The sequence below is a fragment of the Pomacea canaliculata genome, linkage group LG8 (assembly GCF_003073045.1).
Source record: "Pomacea canaliculata isolate SZHN2017 linkage group LG8, ASM307304v1, whole genome shotgun sequence".
NCBI classification, from domain to species: Eukaryota; Metazoa; Mollusca; class Gastropoda; order Architaenioglossa; family Ampullariidae; genus Pomacea; species Pomacea canaliculata.
Genome location: NC_037597.1, coordinates 28,994,390 through 29,010,780, shown reverse-complemented (window position 1 = coordinate 29,010,780; position 16,391 = coordinate 28,994,390). Strand labels below are relative to the sequence as shown.

The following is a 16,391-nucleotide window of genomic DNA, read 5'->3' as shown; positions in this document are numbered from 1 at the left end:
CACAGTAAACATCAGGTGACCATATATTGTTCTGGTGTATAAGCCAGGGCTTCTGCTTATGCAAAAAATTGCGTACAGTACGCATTAAATGTTCGGAGGACCCCTTCAATTTTCGTCAATGGGGTCCCTGGGGACCCCTTCAAATTTGGGCGAAGAACAGATACAAAACTGGGTAAGTGTAGCGTCTGACATCGTAGCCCAATCTATTGTTATCGTCCACTACAAGGTGAGAGTTACTTCCCTTGCACTGAGTTTTTTCCCTTACCGGGAAGAGGTCCATCATGGACAGCATGGTTAAAATCATTGTCTCAGAACCAGAAAGAAAGAGAGCACCCCAAGTAAAGTGAGCATAAGCTCGTCACAGATGCTTGCACAGACTTCATGGCACAGAAATTTCGCCGTTTCTGACAAGACATTACAGTGCTTTGTGTGCCTGAAAGGCAGTTGAACAAAGTATATTGATTTGTTGATTTTTTTTTCACATTGTAAAGGGACCCCTTAGAGTTAGCCTGGGACACCTTAGAAATCTGAAGAAGGGGTCCCTGGGACCCCAAAGAATTAAGCCTTAGCAGAAGCCCTGATAAGCGTTGACCTGGTGCATATAAGTGAAACCTGTCTATTTTATCCTCATAGATTATTAAGTTATTATTGCCAATCGTTTCGTACGGTTGTTGATTCTTTTATAGTTCATAGGCTATTTGTTTTCCTGTCCCTCGTATGCTATCTTAAGTGCTAAGAGTATGCTCCTTAGGAGTGTGAGTGCGCGCTTCACAAATTTTGCATTTATTATTATGTCGAACGATGACTAGCAAAAGTCCATGTTTATTTTGTGCATTACTAGGTCAATGACTGAAATTATCACATTTACATGCATCCTAAGAGTGGTAAAACAAACCGACGAAATATTTTGCGTCTTATATAATGTAGCTGTGCGTGTCTAGTAACCTTTTGTTAAGCGACTAATTCTCGAGTCAAGAGCCACTTGTTACATGAGTCTGCACATAAAGTAACAAAGATTTGAGTTATATCATATTAAAGATAATAAGACTTACCTCTTCCAGCCAACGTCCATCGTAAATTATTTTTGTTGGTTACTAACAAGTTACTGACATTCAAAATATCCGCCATTAATCGCACGCATGCGCGATGGCTTGCTTGAAGGCAGCGTACGGAGCTACACACCCTGGTCGTCGTATGAAAACTTGTCACCACTTATGCTTAAGTTAATAAATCCTGCTCGACACCAAATTAATAAAACTAAATTTCTGACTAAGATAAAAAGATATGTTTGCTACATGAGTCTAATAGGAGGACAGATTCTGGGTCTCTTTTGCGACAGCGGTGGAAGATACCAGCATGGACGTGTATAGGGGATCTACGTTCATGATACCAGGCAATCCAAAACGTGTCAACATACAAAGGGATTAAAAGCTGTCGGGAATAGAGTAGTAGTTCATCAACCAAACTTTGGCTCTGTGTAAGAGCGCGCGATTTCCATAGAGCTATTGTGCCTGAAAGCCATTGTAAGAGCACGAACTCGTATTAATGGATTGCTAGCAGACGATTTTTTTTTTTTTTTTTCCAATTTACTACTAGAACGAGGCTGGTGTATGCAAAGCTTTGGGTTTTGCCACGTTTCAGCTTCGCTACTAGAACGAGGCTTACATGTAGACAACTTCCGAGTTACTTTTGCCTTCAGCTCGCCGAGACTGACAACTGAGAACTTGGCAAAACTAAGTGTTGGTCTCGGCAGACAGACATCAGTGATAATTAGCGTCGAAGGCAACTGCCGACTAACCTTGCGAAAAGTATGCAGGCCAGTTTAGTTCGCAGACAGTTAGCTACTTGTTTAGGTGCAAGAGGGAACTGTTTGCGAGCTTTCGCCACCTCGGGATCTCACAAGATGCCTCTTAAGGTAAAGATAATAAGGTTTCAGTTCTATTAGTGCTGTATAGCTTTTATACAGTCACATTGAACTATGAACGCATTGTTTGATTTTATATAATTATAGTCAAGGTCGATCTTATTATAAACACACTGTTGTATCTCTAGCAATATATTTCATGGGGATCAGGGTTATGTTATATGTATCATATATTTTTGTGGATCACAATTACATGTATATTGGTAATGATTATAAAGACAAAAATGACGCACTACTCTATACAGTAAATTGTGATAACCACATTCGCCGTTTCATGCCATGGTTAACAAAAGCACTGCAATTTTTATTCTTAACTGATTTTATTCCGACTGTGCGTCTTATGTTCTAATTTTTACAAAGTGCAATATATTAGCATTTCTTGACTGGTAAATTTTTCTCTGCTTACTCCTGATGGAAAAAGTTTGGATTTTTTTAATACAATATGATTACCATCATGATCTTTGATCTCTCTTAAAGACCTACACGATTGTTGACACATATCACACTCCTTTCATATCACTTATTCATGCCTCTAACATGAAATCGCAGGAGAAACACGAATCTCCAGAAATTGAAACAATTTCCTCGCCTTTTAAAATCTCTAGACCAGCAGTTCTCAACCTTTTACTAGTGACCCCCCCCCCCCCCCCCGACGAACAAAGGTACGTCCGCGCGCCCCCCTTAGCAGCAATGTAAGCTAATTTTACTAATACCAGTATAAGAAACTTTTAAAACATGACCACCTTCGCGCCCCCCACCATTTGAGAACCGCGGCTCTAGACCCAAAGCTTTTTGTGATATCACACTCGACTCATTCAAGTTGCCAAGAAAATATTAAATCTCAAAATTCCAAGTGCAGATATGGAAACTGTTGTGTTGTTAAATGCATCGGAAAACTTCATGATGAAATAATTGTGTATACATTTCCAAAGAATTCATCATTGATCTTGATCAGAATGGTTCATATGTGTAGAGTTCACTTCACTGCACCTACACAGTACTCTGTTGCATACTCCTAAAAGTTACCCAGTAGGGTATACACTAAAGAAGCAATAAGCACTGTATGCTCACCAAGACACAGCTGGACGCCACTGGCTATGATGTTGCACCAGAGCCAGATTTTGCAGGACTTGCTGACTATAGGTGCAAATGGAAAACTTTGAAATACGATATTAAAGAAACTGCTGTGTTTCAGGCACTGAAATTTATAAAATATATATATATCTTTATCTGCAAAATTTGTTTATATAACTTGAGCCAATCAGCTAGGTCTCAAATTTTCAAGTTATTTTTTAAGTAGATCTCCAGTACGATCATCTGCAATTTAAGAACAATTCATTTCCAAATATAAAAAAGGAATTGTACATGCGATGTACCACTAATTCTCAGTGAGGAAGAAGTAACCACAAAGAGGCTATAATTTCCTGAAGGTCACCAAAGAGCTTTGCTTTTCATGCCCATCTGTTCAAGCCTTACGCATATGCATTATCTCTAAGTATACACTTGCAGAACAAGGGCAAATGTAACGGTAAAAGCTTCTTCAGAAGAAAAACTGGTACCATTAGTGGAGCACAAGAATGATGTGTGTTTTTCAGGCTGGAGACAAACTACCTGCAGTTGACCTTTTTGAGGGAAACCCTAGCAAAAAAGTCAACACTGCTGATCTGAAGGGGAAAGTGGTTATCTTTGGGGTTCCTGGTGCCTTCACTCCCACCTGCAATAATGTAAGTAATTAATGCAGTTAAAGAGGTGCCAGGGTGGATGTTGTTTAATGGCACTTTAAACATGTGGGCAGTTTAGTAAAATTCAGCTTTTAGTTACATATTTTCATTTGTAGCAAGCTGGTATATTGCTGATATTTTGTTGCATTATCAGACTTAAACTCACTGTGCAGTCCATTAACATACTGGGAGCTATACACAGCTACAGACTTCTGGTCACTGTAAATTGCCAGTGCTAAGTGAGATAGTGGAAATTACACCGTAGAAAACCTACAGAAGAGAGGTTGTACTCATGTAGCTTGAAATTCTTGCTGACTCTTTTAATCACTAAATATGTTGAAATCAAGAGATGAGTGAGGCAGATGGAAAATGTGACTTGAATAGTTAACATGCAACATTAAATAGTTGAAAGTATCTTTTGCAGGATCATGCCCCAGCATTCATCAAAAGTGTTGATGCCTTGAAAGCCAAAGGAGTTCAGAGCATTGTGTGCGTGGCTGTCAATGATCCATTTGTCATGGATGCCTGGGGAAAGTCTTTGGGTGCTGCAGACAAAGTGAGGCCCAGTGGTGAATACAGATTATAATATGAGGCCCTTAATACAGATCATTGAAACCCAGTGGTGAATACAAATCATTAAGTGAGGCTTAATGCTGAATGCAAATCATTGTCATGCAGACTTAGAAGGAAGTAAGGCTTGAGGTACATGAGAAACATGTGTCCGACCTATTAGAAATGCAAATTTTCAGAATTTGAAAAATTAGGTAGACTACAAAGAAAGACTGTTGAGTGCTAATAGAGTTGGTTTTTTTTTTTAAATAGGTTAGAGGGTTTACAGAAATTAATGCACTTATATTTTTAATAATTTAAAACTTTTTCAATAACCATAATATAAGGTGGGCTAATTATGACAATTTTAAATGGCAAAATTGATGCTGGAGAAATAGTGTAACTGTTCAAGTGATGTTTTGCATGTTCAGTAGTGAATATGTCATCCAGAGGGTGCATGTTTGAAATTTTTTTAAAAATCTGAACTCAAGTGAAAGCACCATAGAGCGTGCACTTAAGTAACTGGAATAAGACTTGTAAATGGTACAGCATCATTGCTGTATTCTATCAAGAAATTGAATAAAGCACATGGTATTTACTTTTAGTGATGTTACATTACATAATTCAGCTATATGAAAATCTGAAGTTATCTAAATGTGGTATTTCACAATCATTTGTATAAACTGCCAATGATCACAGAGTATTTTGATAGTGACATGCACGTAGTAAGTTATCATGATTATATGCACCAGCATTTTCAAAAATGTATCTCTTATTTTTCTGTTTCTTGTCATTTTATCATTTTTTTTAAATTTTCCATAAAATTTAAGTTTCTGGTGTAATAGTTGCATATTGCAAAATATGATAAATATTGTTGCTAACCATAGTAGTGCGAAGTTATTGACTGATGCTAACTATAGCAGTGCAAAGTCATTGACTGATGCTAACCATAGCAGTGCGAAGTCATTGACTGATGCTAACCATAGTAGGTAGTGGGATGTCATTGACTAATGGTAACCATAGTAGTATGAAGTCATTGATTGATATTAACCATAACAGGGCAAAGTCATTGACTGATGCTAACTGTAATAGTGTAAAGTCATTGACTGATGGTAACCCTAATAGTGTTAAGTCATAGACTGATCCTTACCATAATAGTGTGAAGTCATTGATTGATACTAACCATAATAGTATAAAGTCATTGATTGATACTTGATACTAACCATAATAGTGCGAAGTCATTGACTGATGTTAACCATAGTAGTATAAAGTCATTGACTGATTCTAACCATAGCAGTGTGAAGTCATTGACTGATGTTAACCATAGTTGTGGGATGTCATTGACTAATGGTAACCATAGTAGTATGAAGTTGTCACCTGCACTCTACAGTGCCTTTCAGACGAGGAATATAAATAAAATCAAAACACAGACAACGATTTAAAAATTAAACATATAATATGATTTAAAAATCAAAAGAGAAACACAACACAAAACAATTCCTAATTTCCCAACCCCACAGTTCGAACACACGTTTCTTCCAAAGTTTCAAAAGTATTCACTCTTCTTGCACTATCTATCTATCTATTCCTCTTCGTGCATCAGGTTGCACATAAGGCCTCAACCAGAGTCCGCCACCGATGTCGATCGGCTGAAACACGCTCTAGGTGACCCCATGTCCAGCCCTTTCCTTTCATCTCCCTTTCCACTGTTCTTCTCCAAGTTTCCTTTGGGCGGCCTCGTTTTCTTCGGCCGTCTGGAGTCCATCGTAGGGCGACTCTGGAAAGGTCTGCTGTCTGCTGGCGGAGCACATGTCCAATCCATCGCCAACGCCTTCGTTGAACCTGCGTGGTGATGGACTCGGTTTCAGTTCTTCGGTGGAGTTCTTCGTTGGTGATGGTGTTTGGCCAAAAGATGTTAAGTATGCGCCTGAGGCATCTGTTTTGGAAGACGTCAAGCTTGTTACTGATGGTTTTGGTCATCTTCCAAGATTCTGATCCGTAAAGGAGGGTGCTGATCACATTTGACTTGAAGATTCTCAGCTTGATCTTCTGGCTGATGTTTTTTGCCTTCCATGTGCTCCTGAGTGAGGCAAAGGCCTGACTGGCTTTTGCCAGTCGGGCTCGAATCTCCACCTCCGCATCCCCAGTGTTTGACATTTTGGACCCAAGATAGGTGAAACTGTCAACTTCCTCAATCTCTTCTCCATTTAGTTTGATGCTGTCTTGGACTCTGGCGTTCACTCTCATACTGTTAGTCTTTTTTGTGCTGACCTTCAAGCCAAGGTTTCCAGCTGTTTCTGAGAAGGCCTTTGTTTTTTCCTGCATGTCTTTGTGGCGGTGTGACAGCAGGGCAATGTCATCAGCAAAGTCCAAGTCTTCTAGTGCTGTTGTTGCTGTCATAGTCATGGTCCATCTGAGCCCTCTCCTCTCGCTGTCGGTGGAAGTCTTCATGATCCAGTCCATGGCCAGGATGAAGAGGAACGGCGACAGAATGCAGCCCTGCTTCACCCCAGTACTGACGTTGAAGGGGTCTGTGAGCTCTGTGTCACAGACAACCTGGGATTTGAAATCGCTGTACAGCATTGCAATGACCTGAACAAGTTTTGCAGGGACTCCGTAATGCCTCAGGATCTTCCATAAGGACTCGCGGTGGATGCTGTCAAAAGCCTTCTCCAGGTCGATGAAATTGATGTACAGCGGTGTGTTCCATTCGTTGCTCTGCTCCAGAATCTGTCGCAGAATGAAGATGTGTTCGGAGCAGGATCGCCCAGGGCGAAATCCTGCTTGCTGTGGTCGGAGGTCTTTCTCAAGAGTTGCCGTCAGTCTTGACAAAACAATCTTGCTGAAGACCTTGCTGGTGAGGGAAAGAAGTGTTATGCCCTCCAATTATTGCAGTCTCCAAGATCTCCTTTCTTGGGTAACTTGAAGATGAGCCCTGTCTTCCACGCAACAGGGACCTGCCCTGATTCCCAAATTTGCCTGAAGATTTCAGTCAGCTTGGGAGCTGTCACATTTATATCTGCTTTCAACATCTCTGCTGTTATTCCATCTGCCCCTGGTGCTTTGCCGCTCTTCATTGTCTTGACTGCTGCTGTCACTTCTTCCAGGCTTGGTGGGTCTGTGCAGATGTCAAGGTCTATAGCTGCTGGCTGGATGTCTGCAAGCTGAGGGGGCTCTGGTCTGTTCAGAACCGACTCAAAATGTTCCCTCCAGCGCTGTAGTTTTCCTGCCTCTCCCTCGACGACATTACCGTTCACGTCTTTCACTGGCACATCACTGTTCTTAAACCCGTTGTTTAGCTGTTTGTTTATCTTGTACAGTGTCTTCAGGTCATTTTTACTTGCTGCATTTTCTGCTTCATCTGCCAGTTTCTCTATGTGATATCTTTTGTCGGTTCTTGTCATCCTCTTTACCTCTTTGTTCAGTTTTGCATATCTTTGTCTGTGTTGTTCCTTCAGGCGTTCAGATCTGGTGCTGTTGATTCTTTGTTTGGCTGACTTTCTCTCTTCTATCTTCTTCCATGTCTCTTCTCTGATCCACTGTTCTTTCTTTTTCCGTTGGAAGCCCAGTATTTTCTCTCCTGATTCCTGTAAGACTCGATTGAAGTCGTCTAAGGTCATCTCTTGTTGGTCTCCTAGTGCCTGGAACCTGTTCTTTACTTCCATAGCAAAGGCCCTTTCGGTGGCTGGATTTTTTAGTTTGCCGGAGTCCACTCTCTGCTGACGTGCCTGTTTTCCTCGTGATCTTCAGAGAAACTGTGGCTATCACAAGAGTGTGGTCACTGGCAATGTCTGCTCCTCTGTAGGCTCTAACATCTTGAAGTGAGCTCCTCCATTTTCGGTTGATGATGACAAGGTCTATCTGGTTCTTTGTGATCCCATCTGGTGATGTCCATGTTGCCTTGTGGATGTCTTTGTGTGGGAAGAGTGTGCCTCCAATCAGTAGGTTGTTTTCTTCACAAAAGTCTGCCAGTCTCTCTCCGTTGTCATTGATGGTTCCGATTCCATGTTTGCCCATGACATGCTCCCTGCAGGTGTTGTCACTTCCCACCTTGGCATTGAGATCGCCGATGATGAGCAACATGTCGTGGGCTGGAACGCTTTCTGAGGCTGCCTGGAGCTGATCGTAAAAAGCATCCTTGTCTTCTGCCTCAGAGTCATTTGTTGGTGCATAGCAGGCTAGCACTGTCAGCTTGGTGTACTTGGAATGGAATCTTGCTCTCAAAAGCCTGGGTCCATAAGGCTTCCATTCCAGCAGTGCCTTTTCCGTTTTCTTGTTGAGGAGTAGAGCTACTCCTTCAGAGTGCTGAGCGTCTGATCTTCCTGAGAACAAGATGGTATGTCCTGACGCTAGTCTCCTCTTTCCCGTGCCGGTCCATCTGACCTCACTGACTCCCAGGATGTCCAAGTTGTAGTTGTCAAACTCCTTGACTAATTGGAGCATCCTGCCAGTCTGGTACAAGGTCTGGACGTTCCAGCACCCCACCCTCAACTTTTGCCTCGGCTTCAGTAAATCCGCTGTCGGGGCGCCAGCTCCCTTTCGGGTTTGGCTGTCGTCCGTCATTAGTCCAGTCTCCTGGTGTGCCTCATTACCTTCGCCATCTGTGACGAGTTCTCTGGTTTTAGTTTCTGTAACATACTTTTTTTTTACATGGTGGGGTTGTTAGCCCTACCATAACCTATTTTACCTCTAGGTGAGGTGTCCACCTTAGTCGCCTCTTACGACATGCCTGGCTGGATGGCAGGGACCCTATTCTTGCAATGCTTGCTAGGCAAGCATACCCCGGGGTCCCACAGGGGCTCTTCTTGCACAGTTCCTCTCAAAGTCTCACTTGAAACAGCACAGCGTTTCCGCTTCTAACATACACCATATATCCACATGAAAAGTTGCACAAAGTTTCCACTTCTTAAAGTTATATCCAACTCAGCGCTGGCCAGGAACCCCAGGTGGATAAGACGAGTAGACGAAGAACAATCAACCAAAAGTAAAATAAAACACAAAAGAAATCCAAAAGAAAATCCCAAAGAAAAACCTCAACAGGTTCAATGCTAGCAAAAATACAAACAAGACTGGTAACTTCAAGTCGGTTCAGGACTTGTACAATACAATACAAATCTGCTCAGGATTTGTACAACACCAAGTCCGTCAAGACTGGTTACAAACAAAAACCGCACTGACAATACCAAAGAGACTGTCCCTTCTCCCCGCTCCTGTCAAGGAAAAACCCCAATCAAACCACACACATCCAAAACACTGCCACACTCTTTCCTTTGTTCGAACTAACAACAAAACAATCTTTCTTTTGTTCTATCAACAAAACAACCTATCAACACCGCACGCCTGAGGTTGTTGACACTAACAGCCCCAGTGATAGCTGTCTTTACCACCTCACCCAGACAATTACTTTTACTAATTAAAAAAAAAAACATTTAAAAAAATACATCTCAGCACGTTTGTGACAGAAGTTATTGATTGATACTAACCATAACAGTGCGAAGTCATTGATGGTAACTGTAATAGTGTAAAGTCATAGATTAATTATTACCATAGTAGTGTGAAGTCATTGACTGATGCTAACGATAGCAGTGCGAAGTCATTGACTGATACTATTATAGTGTAAAGTCATTGATGCTAACCATAGTAGTGTGATGTCATTCTCAGTCTTCTATCTGAGTATCTACTTCTGGTTATTAGTTTTTTGAGCCCTCACAATTTTCAGGAATCTGATACATATCTTCTTATTGCTTCAGCTTTTGGGCATAGTTTACATTTCATTACATGAATGTTTAAGACACCATGGATTTAATGTAGTATGTTATCCAAATATGGGAGTGAGATTTTACAGCAGTTGGGGATTACAGGTGTAAACCACCAGCTTTGAAGTTAAATAACTTCTGAAAGTGTCTGCCATCTTTCGTGATGACAGGCATGCTCTGTCGGGTGAACTTGTCCAGCTCCCATCAGGTCGCCGATATAGTATGCCTGCATGCAGGACAAACCGACTTCGGCTGTCTTTTGTTGCTTCAGCCGTCAGACTTTTGAATGGATTATGAATGTGATGTGCATGCAATCATGTATGACTTTAATCGAGCTGGTATGATTGACTGCAACACGACTGCCTGTGGGTTGATATATATAATCGAGCTGCAACTGAATTGCCCTCTAGGGATTAATAAAGTATTATCTTATCTTATCTTAACAAATAGCCATTTTCAGGGGCTGAAATTTACAACTTTATATTGTTTTAACCTAAACCTGGATGTGGTTTTTAAGAATTTTGATGGCTTTTCTAATTGTTTTATTTGGCTTTTTTTTTTTTTTTTTTTTTTTACAATATCTAGTACACATAATAGTTGGAGGTTTTGTGTGAATTCTAATGTACTATTTCTAAGCCTTTAAATTTAAAAAAACTTTTTTTTTTTTTAATTGTGAGCCAGGTGAGATTCCTGGCTGATACATGTGCAGAATTCACAAAGGTAATCTTGCACTGTTTTTTGATCTGTTGTTGAGCTGCTTGTACTGTCCTATTCTAGTCTAGTATCTATGCTCCTGGCTTTAAATGTGTAGGGTCTTTAATAATTGGACATCTGTTATAGTTGAAAATGAAAACAGTTAACTTTTGGGGGATATTCTTCAATGGTTTTTTTTTTTTCCTGCTTTTTGAAGTTGTATCATGTAATTGTTAAGTATAACAAACATACTGAGATTGTATTATTGGAATTGGTGATAAACTAACCTGCTGTCCTGTAACATATCTCTTAGAGATTATTATGGTGTTGTTGCAGAAAGCTGACCTAAATCTGGATTTAACAGCAGTTTTGGGCAATGTTCGCTGCAAACGGTAGATTGATATTCATTTTTCTTTTTTTGCTGGCTTATATGTATACTATATGGGATAGATAAAGTGATCAGTATAGTTTTTACCTAAAAGAAATTTTGCCATTTTACCTTGCAAAAGCATGCAAGCAGTTTCTACAAACAAAAAAAAAGAAAATCCATCATCCAGAAAAAAATTCAGTGAGAATGAATTCCCTTGCATTTTTACTGACCAATCTGAACGGTTTCAGTTTTTGTTTTTTTTTCTCAGATATTGGTAGATACAGGTAATTTAAAACTAACCCTTACATTCAGCCTCCAAAACCCATCCATTAATTATCTGCTAACAAAGTATGCGATTTGCACCTGAGATCAATGAGTACCACAAATAGTGTACTACGTCATGCTAGCTGTGGACTACATCACACTAGTGCACCATTCACAATGTTGCCAGCAGTCAACACCAAACAAAAAGAGAGAGAAAAAGAGCATGAGAGACAGTTTGGATTATTTGGACACAGAGAATCTGCATTTATGTTAACATAATGTTAACTGATGCACAAAAACTGAAGTATTGCTATCATTATTTTCAGCATTGAAGTTGCAGCCCTCGACAGGTTCTAGAGTTACCTCCTAGACCAGTCTCAGACTATAGTCACTGGGTCCCATTCTACCCATCCTTTGCAACCTTTAACATATCCAGAATGCAGCGTCTCTGCTGGTACAGTGGAAAAATAAGTTAGATCATATTTTCCCCCTGGTTTGCTTATTTGACTGGCTGCCAGTCACCAATCTTGCTACTTATAAACTGAATTGCCTTTGCCACAAATGTCTCAGTCACTGTGCTCCTGTCTCCACATTTACACTTTGTTCAGCATCTGATAGTCCTTGGCTCCTTATATCACACACTAAACTCTGCACCAGCATGCACTGACCTATCTTGTTCCATATACCCCACACCAAACTCTGTGCCAGCACACATTGACCTACGTGCTTGGGGCACTGTCGGCTAGCTCTTCTGCCAGGCTGCTCTTTTAATGGTTTCAAGAAAAAGTTTAAATTATTTCAAATGTATCTCTTTAAAAGATTTTCGTATTTGCAAGCGACTGACTTTAGCAGTGCCTTGGACTGTTTTGTTGGAATAGTGTTTTACAAGTCTCCTAGTATTAGTATTACTATCACTCAGTTCATTAACCTTAGTAATAATATTAATTACCTAGTGCTACTATCACCCTCTTCATTAATTGACTTGCCCTTGTGGATGAATAAAGTTGTATTGTAAAGGCACACAGCTTCACCTCTGCTCCTCTTTGTTCATTCTGCTCCACTCCCCATTGTTCAGTGGGATCATAGCTCATACTTCTGCTCAAGTACCTTAACATGGTGCTGCTGAGTAATGCATTTGTGCAAAAAATTCTTCAGTATCAGAAAAATGCAGAATTCAAATACAGTAAAGTCTGTTTTCTGAAAACCTTCTGACCTGCAAATATTTTGTCTCAAGACACTTCTGGTTTTCAAAAATACTAAAAACTAATGACCAGAAAATATATTGCTGTACACAAAGGTAGGTAAAATTATCCGTCAACTCATAAATTTAGACTTGTCTCAAATCCCGCATTATCTTCAATACCCAACTTTAATATATGATGTATATATAATCTTATATAATTCTCATTTAAGGCCAGCAACACCTATACCTCCTATAGCCTTTTTTTTTTTAATCCAGCTCAGTTATTCTCACGAAGCAGCTTACAACTCTTGTTCAATCTCACTCTGTCCGTTAATCCTTTTGCTGACGACACTCAGCTGTATACCAGCTGTTCTCCTTTTCGGGCACTCACTGCTATCCAAAGCATCCATGATTGTATTTCTGATATTAGAATATGGATGACCCACAACAAATTAAAACTAAATGATGTAAAAACAGAAGCTTTAATTGTTTTTCAAAGACCCTGCCTGAGTTTACCCTTCACTGCCTGTCTCTGTTTGGGTAGGCAATGCAGTTGTTCCTTTTGTTATTTCAACAAGTAACTTAGGTTACATGTCTTTTGATGAACGTCTTTCTCACATCTGTCGTTCTGCATACTATGAGCTCCAAAAGATCAGCTCCATTCCAAATACTCTATCCATCTCAACCACCAAAATTCTCATCTGCTCATTTGTTCTAAGCTAGACTACTGCAACTCTCGTCTTGCTGGATGTCCACAGTACCTCATTGATAAGCTTCAGAAAGTTGCGAACTCAGCTGTTTGTGTCGTTTTCCGGACTCGCAAATGTGAATATGTTGCACCACTTCTTCACTGGCTACCAGTTAAAGCTAGAATAGACTACAAGCTCTCAGCTCTATGCTATAGATTCTTTGAAGGCCCCTACGTTACTGAAATGACAGACAAGTCTACACTTCTGCCCAAAACCTTTGCTCCTCATCATCCTCCCTCCCACAAAGACAGTCACATACGGACAACAGACATTCTCCCTCTGTGCTGCTAAGCAGTGGAACTCTTCCACATCACATTCACCACTCGGACTCCAAGGCTACATTCAAACAGTCTCTGAAAACATATCTGTTCACAAAGTACTTTACCTGAATCACTATTCTAACCCTGATTTGTTTTACATATTATTTCTCCACTGAATTATGACATTTTTAATTTTCTATTTGCCCCCCTGTTGGCAAATATTTTTTTTCTTGTGTTAGCTTTTCATTTATTTATTATAATATTGCCTTGAATCCATTTTCTCCCTTTTTTTTTCAGATCAGGTATTGCTACATGCATAGCAAGCACTCTTGCATATACTGTTCTGTGAGCACTCATTATTACATGTAGTGCACTATTGTATGATCATTCTTTTTATTCCATTGGCGCAAGAACAGTTTATTCTTTATTTTGCCTTTTGATTCATTGAGATCCTTTGACTTTTTTAAAATACATTTATTTTATGTTTTAGCTTGCTTTTTTTTTTCTTCTTTTTTTGGGGGGGGGAGTCTAGTAAGGCAGAACTAGACAGGCACAAACTCTGTATTTTATACCGTTTGTAATTTTACACTTGAAAATTTTTTTTTTACGATTATTATTTCAGGTTTGCGATGGTGGTAGAAGGTGGTATCATAAAAGCAATCAATGTGGAACCTGATGGAACTGGTTTGAGCTGCAGTCGAGCTTCTGATGTTATCAATCTCTTGTGATTTCCCAGTACTTCTCTATTGCTAATAAAACCCACATAACCAGACTCTTCTCCATCTTGATGGAGAGTTCCTAGAACAAAGATTACACTTCACATTTCTTTCACTCACCCTTATCCCCAATCCCACCAAATTAGTATTACTTGCAGCTTCTGGCTTTACAAGTTTTTAGCAAGAAATGTTTTGTCAGTAAGTGGCCTGGTCCATATGTCTAGAAATCGTTTGTAACTCCAACACTCCAAGTTTTCTCTGCTCCATTCTGGGGTTGCACACACCCCTTGTTGTATTTAGTTGTCATAAACATAACAACACCATGGAGTCAAAAGGCAGTAATCGATGCGTGAAGTAATGCTGAAATCGAATGTTGATGTGGCCTTTAGAGTAAAGCAGCAGTGTTTGAGCATAAAAGCTTGTGGAGGATGAAACTGAAAGCTTTTTTTCTGTCAAGTAACTTATGGTAGACATTACTTTTTATTTCTTTTTAGATTTAGCCATATGACTAAAATTTATCTCTGGATTTTGTGGATGTAGTCTAATGTGGCTGGTTGTTATCTGGAATATTAGTATTGAACTAGTCAAGATCTTGGATATTACTTGTACTTTGGCAGAATCAATTCTTTCTGGAATATTGTGATCCTTTGTCATCTTGCTGTTCACATGTGTTTCTAACAAGGCTTCCATGCCTGGAGGCAGGGAAATAACTTCTGCACAGCTAGTCTTTTTTTACTAGACCAAAGTATTGTTGTTAAGTTCAGGACTCTGGATGTGAAATTAAATTAGTTCACTAGGTCATTACAAATAGGGTCCTTGTTTATGCAGGGATGTGAAAACTAGCAAGTTAATAGTGGGAGAGAGTAACCGACAAAGAACCATGCAGTGGGATACAATTGCTATCAGGAAGAGTGAGGGGGAAACTTCAGTTTGACAAGATCCAAAGAAGAAAACTATGGGTTTGGTGGAGGCCAGTGTTCTTTAAAGTGTTGTTCATTCACGAGAACAGGGTTAGTATGTACATCACTCACCGTGTGCAGGGTGATCGATCATTCAAACAGACCAGTATGTCACTCAAGTCCAAGAGTGGCTGTTGCCCAGCGTAACTGATAACAGATATTTGGATAAGAAACAATAGGTCTGCATGACAGCAACAGGACTGCGACTTGAGGACAACTTCATTGATGACAGGCCACTTCAGCCAAACATTAAATAATTTGATTTCGCATGATTGGCTATTACTAATGTACAATATATAGTTAAGATATAGTGGGATAAGTCTGATAAACCTTGGTCACTACTCCAGCCATTAGGAACATTTCTGAGGAAAAGGGTTGGTTGGAGTTATCACTCTGTTGTGGCCTTTCCTATGTTTTCCTGTCAGTGCCTTTAGTCTCTATGATGTTCAAGCTTTATCTTCCCATTTTTATATGCTCAACAATGCAACAAAGCTTGTGCATTTATTTCATTATTCCTCAGTTTTTTTGGTTGTATTCTGATCTTCTAACCAAGGCATCTGTATATGTATTGTCATTGAACTGAATAAATGAAGCTTGAAAATATAGCAATATTAGCATTTTAAAGAAGAATGATTATGTCTAATTATGTGTGTCTCTGCAGTACATTCACAAAAAGACTTTTTTCCCTTTTTGATACAGAAAATATAACCAATGAAATTTAAAATAGTGTACAGCTACATCAAAAGTGATATTTTATAGTTCTGAACACAGATGTATTAATCAGAGGAAAAAACAAAGATCTAGCATCAAGAGTGTGAAGCATTGTTATGAAAATGAACATCATGAAAAGAAAATATGCCAAAACCACCAATCCTTGAAGCAGGAGCGACAGGCAGGTCATTGAGATGGTGCATCATTTTGACTATTGTGCTGCCATCTTTTTACCAAAAATGTAATGATGATGTTACTCAGGTGTTCATTCACTAAGGTTGTCTCCAACATTCTTGTTATTACTCCTCCATTCCAAACTTTCTCTTCAATTCAAGGGATGACGAAAAATTATCAGTCACAAATCTTCCAGTAAAAAATCCTTTAAAAAGGGCTATTCTAATAGATTTTTCAGATTTTAATTTCCTTGCACCGTTAGCAGAAATTGTGCCAAAAGATTTGCTGTCTGCTTATAACGTTTTAATCTATGCTTGCTTTGCCTGCTGCTTGGAAAAGATGGATTCTATCTTCCTTTTATT

The 16,391-nt window shown here is 39.6% G+C and overlaps 2 protein-coding genes across 3 annotated transcripts in view; one reads left to right on the top strand and one right to left on the bottom strand.

Moving 5' to 3' along the window:
- LOC112571304 overlaps window positions 1-1,475 on the bottom strand; it is a 53,451-nt gene extending 51,976 nt beyond the window's left edge. For both annotated transcript variants that reach the window (XM_025250203.1, XM_025250204.1), the window contains exon 1: window positions 1,053-1,475. In XM_025250203.1, coding sequence (XP_025105988.1) covers window positions 1,053-1,072 — 20 coding nt within the window. In that variant the 5' untranslated portion in view covers window positions 1,073-1,475. The remainder of the gene's footprint in view (window positions 1-1,052) is intronic.
- Window positions 1,476-1,660: 185 nt separating this feature from the next.
- LOC112571310 (peroxiredoxin-5, mitochondrial-like) lies at window positions 1,661-15,749 on the top strand. The gene is made up of 6 exons (XM_025250219.1): window positions 1,661-1,915; window positions 3,520-3,648; window positions 4,070-4,201; window positions 10,632-10,670; window positions 10,980-11,035; window positions 14,092-15,749. The coding sequence occupies exons 1-6, from the start codon at window positions 1,811-1,813 to the stop codon at window positions 14,195-14,197; spliced, it is 567 nt and encodes a 188-aa protein (XP_025106004.1). The 5' UTR covers window positions 1,661-1,810; the 3' UTR covers window positions 14,198-15,749.
- Window positions 15,750-16,391: the final 642 nt, after the last annotated feature.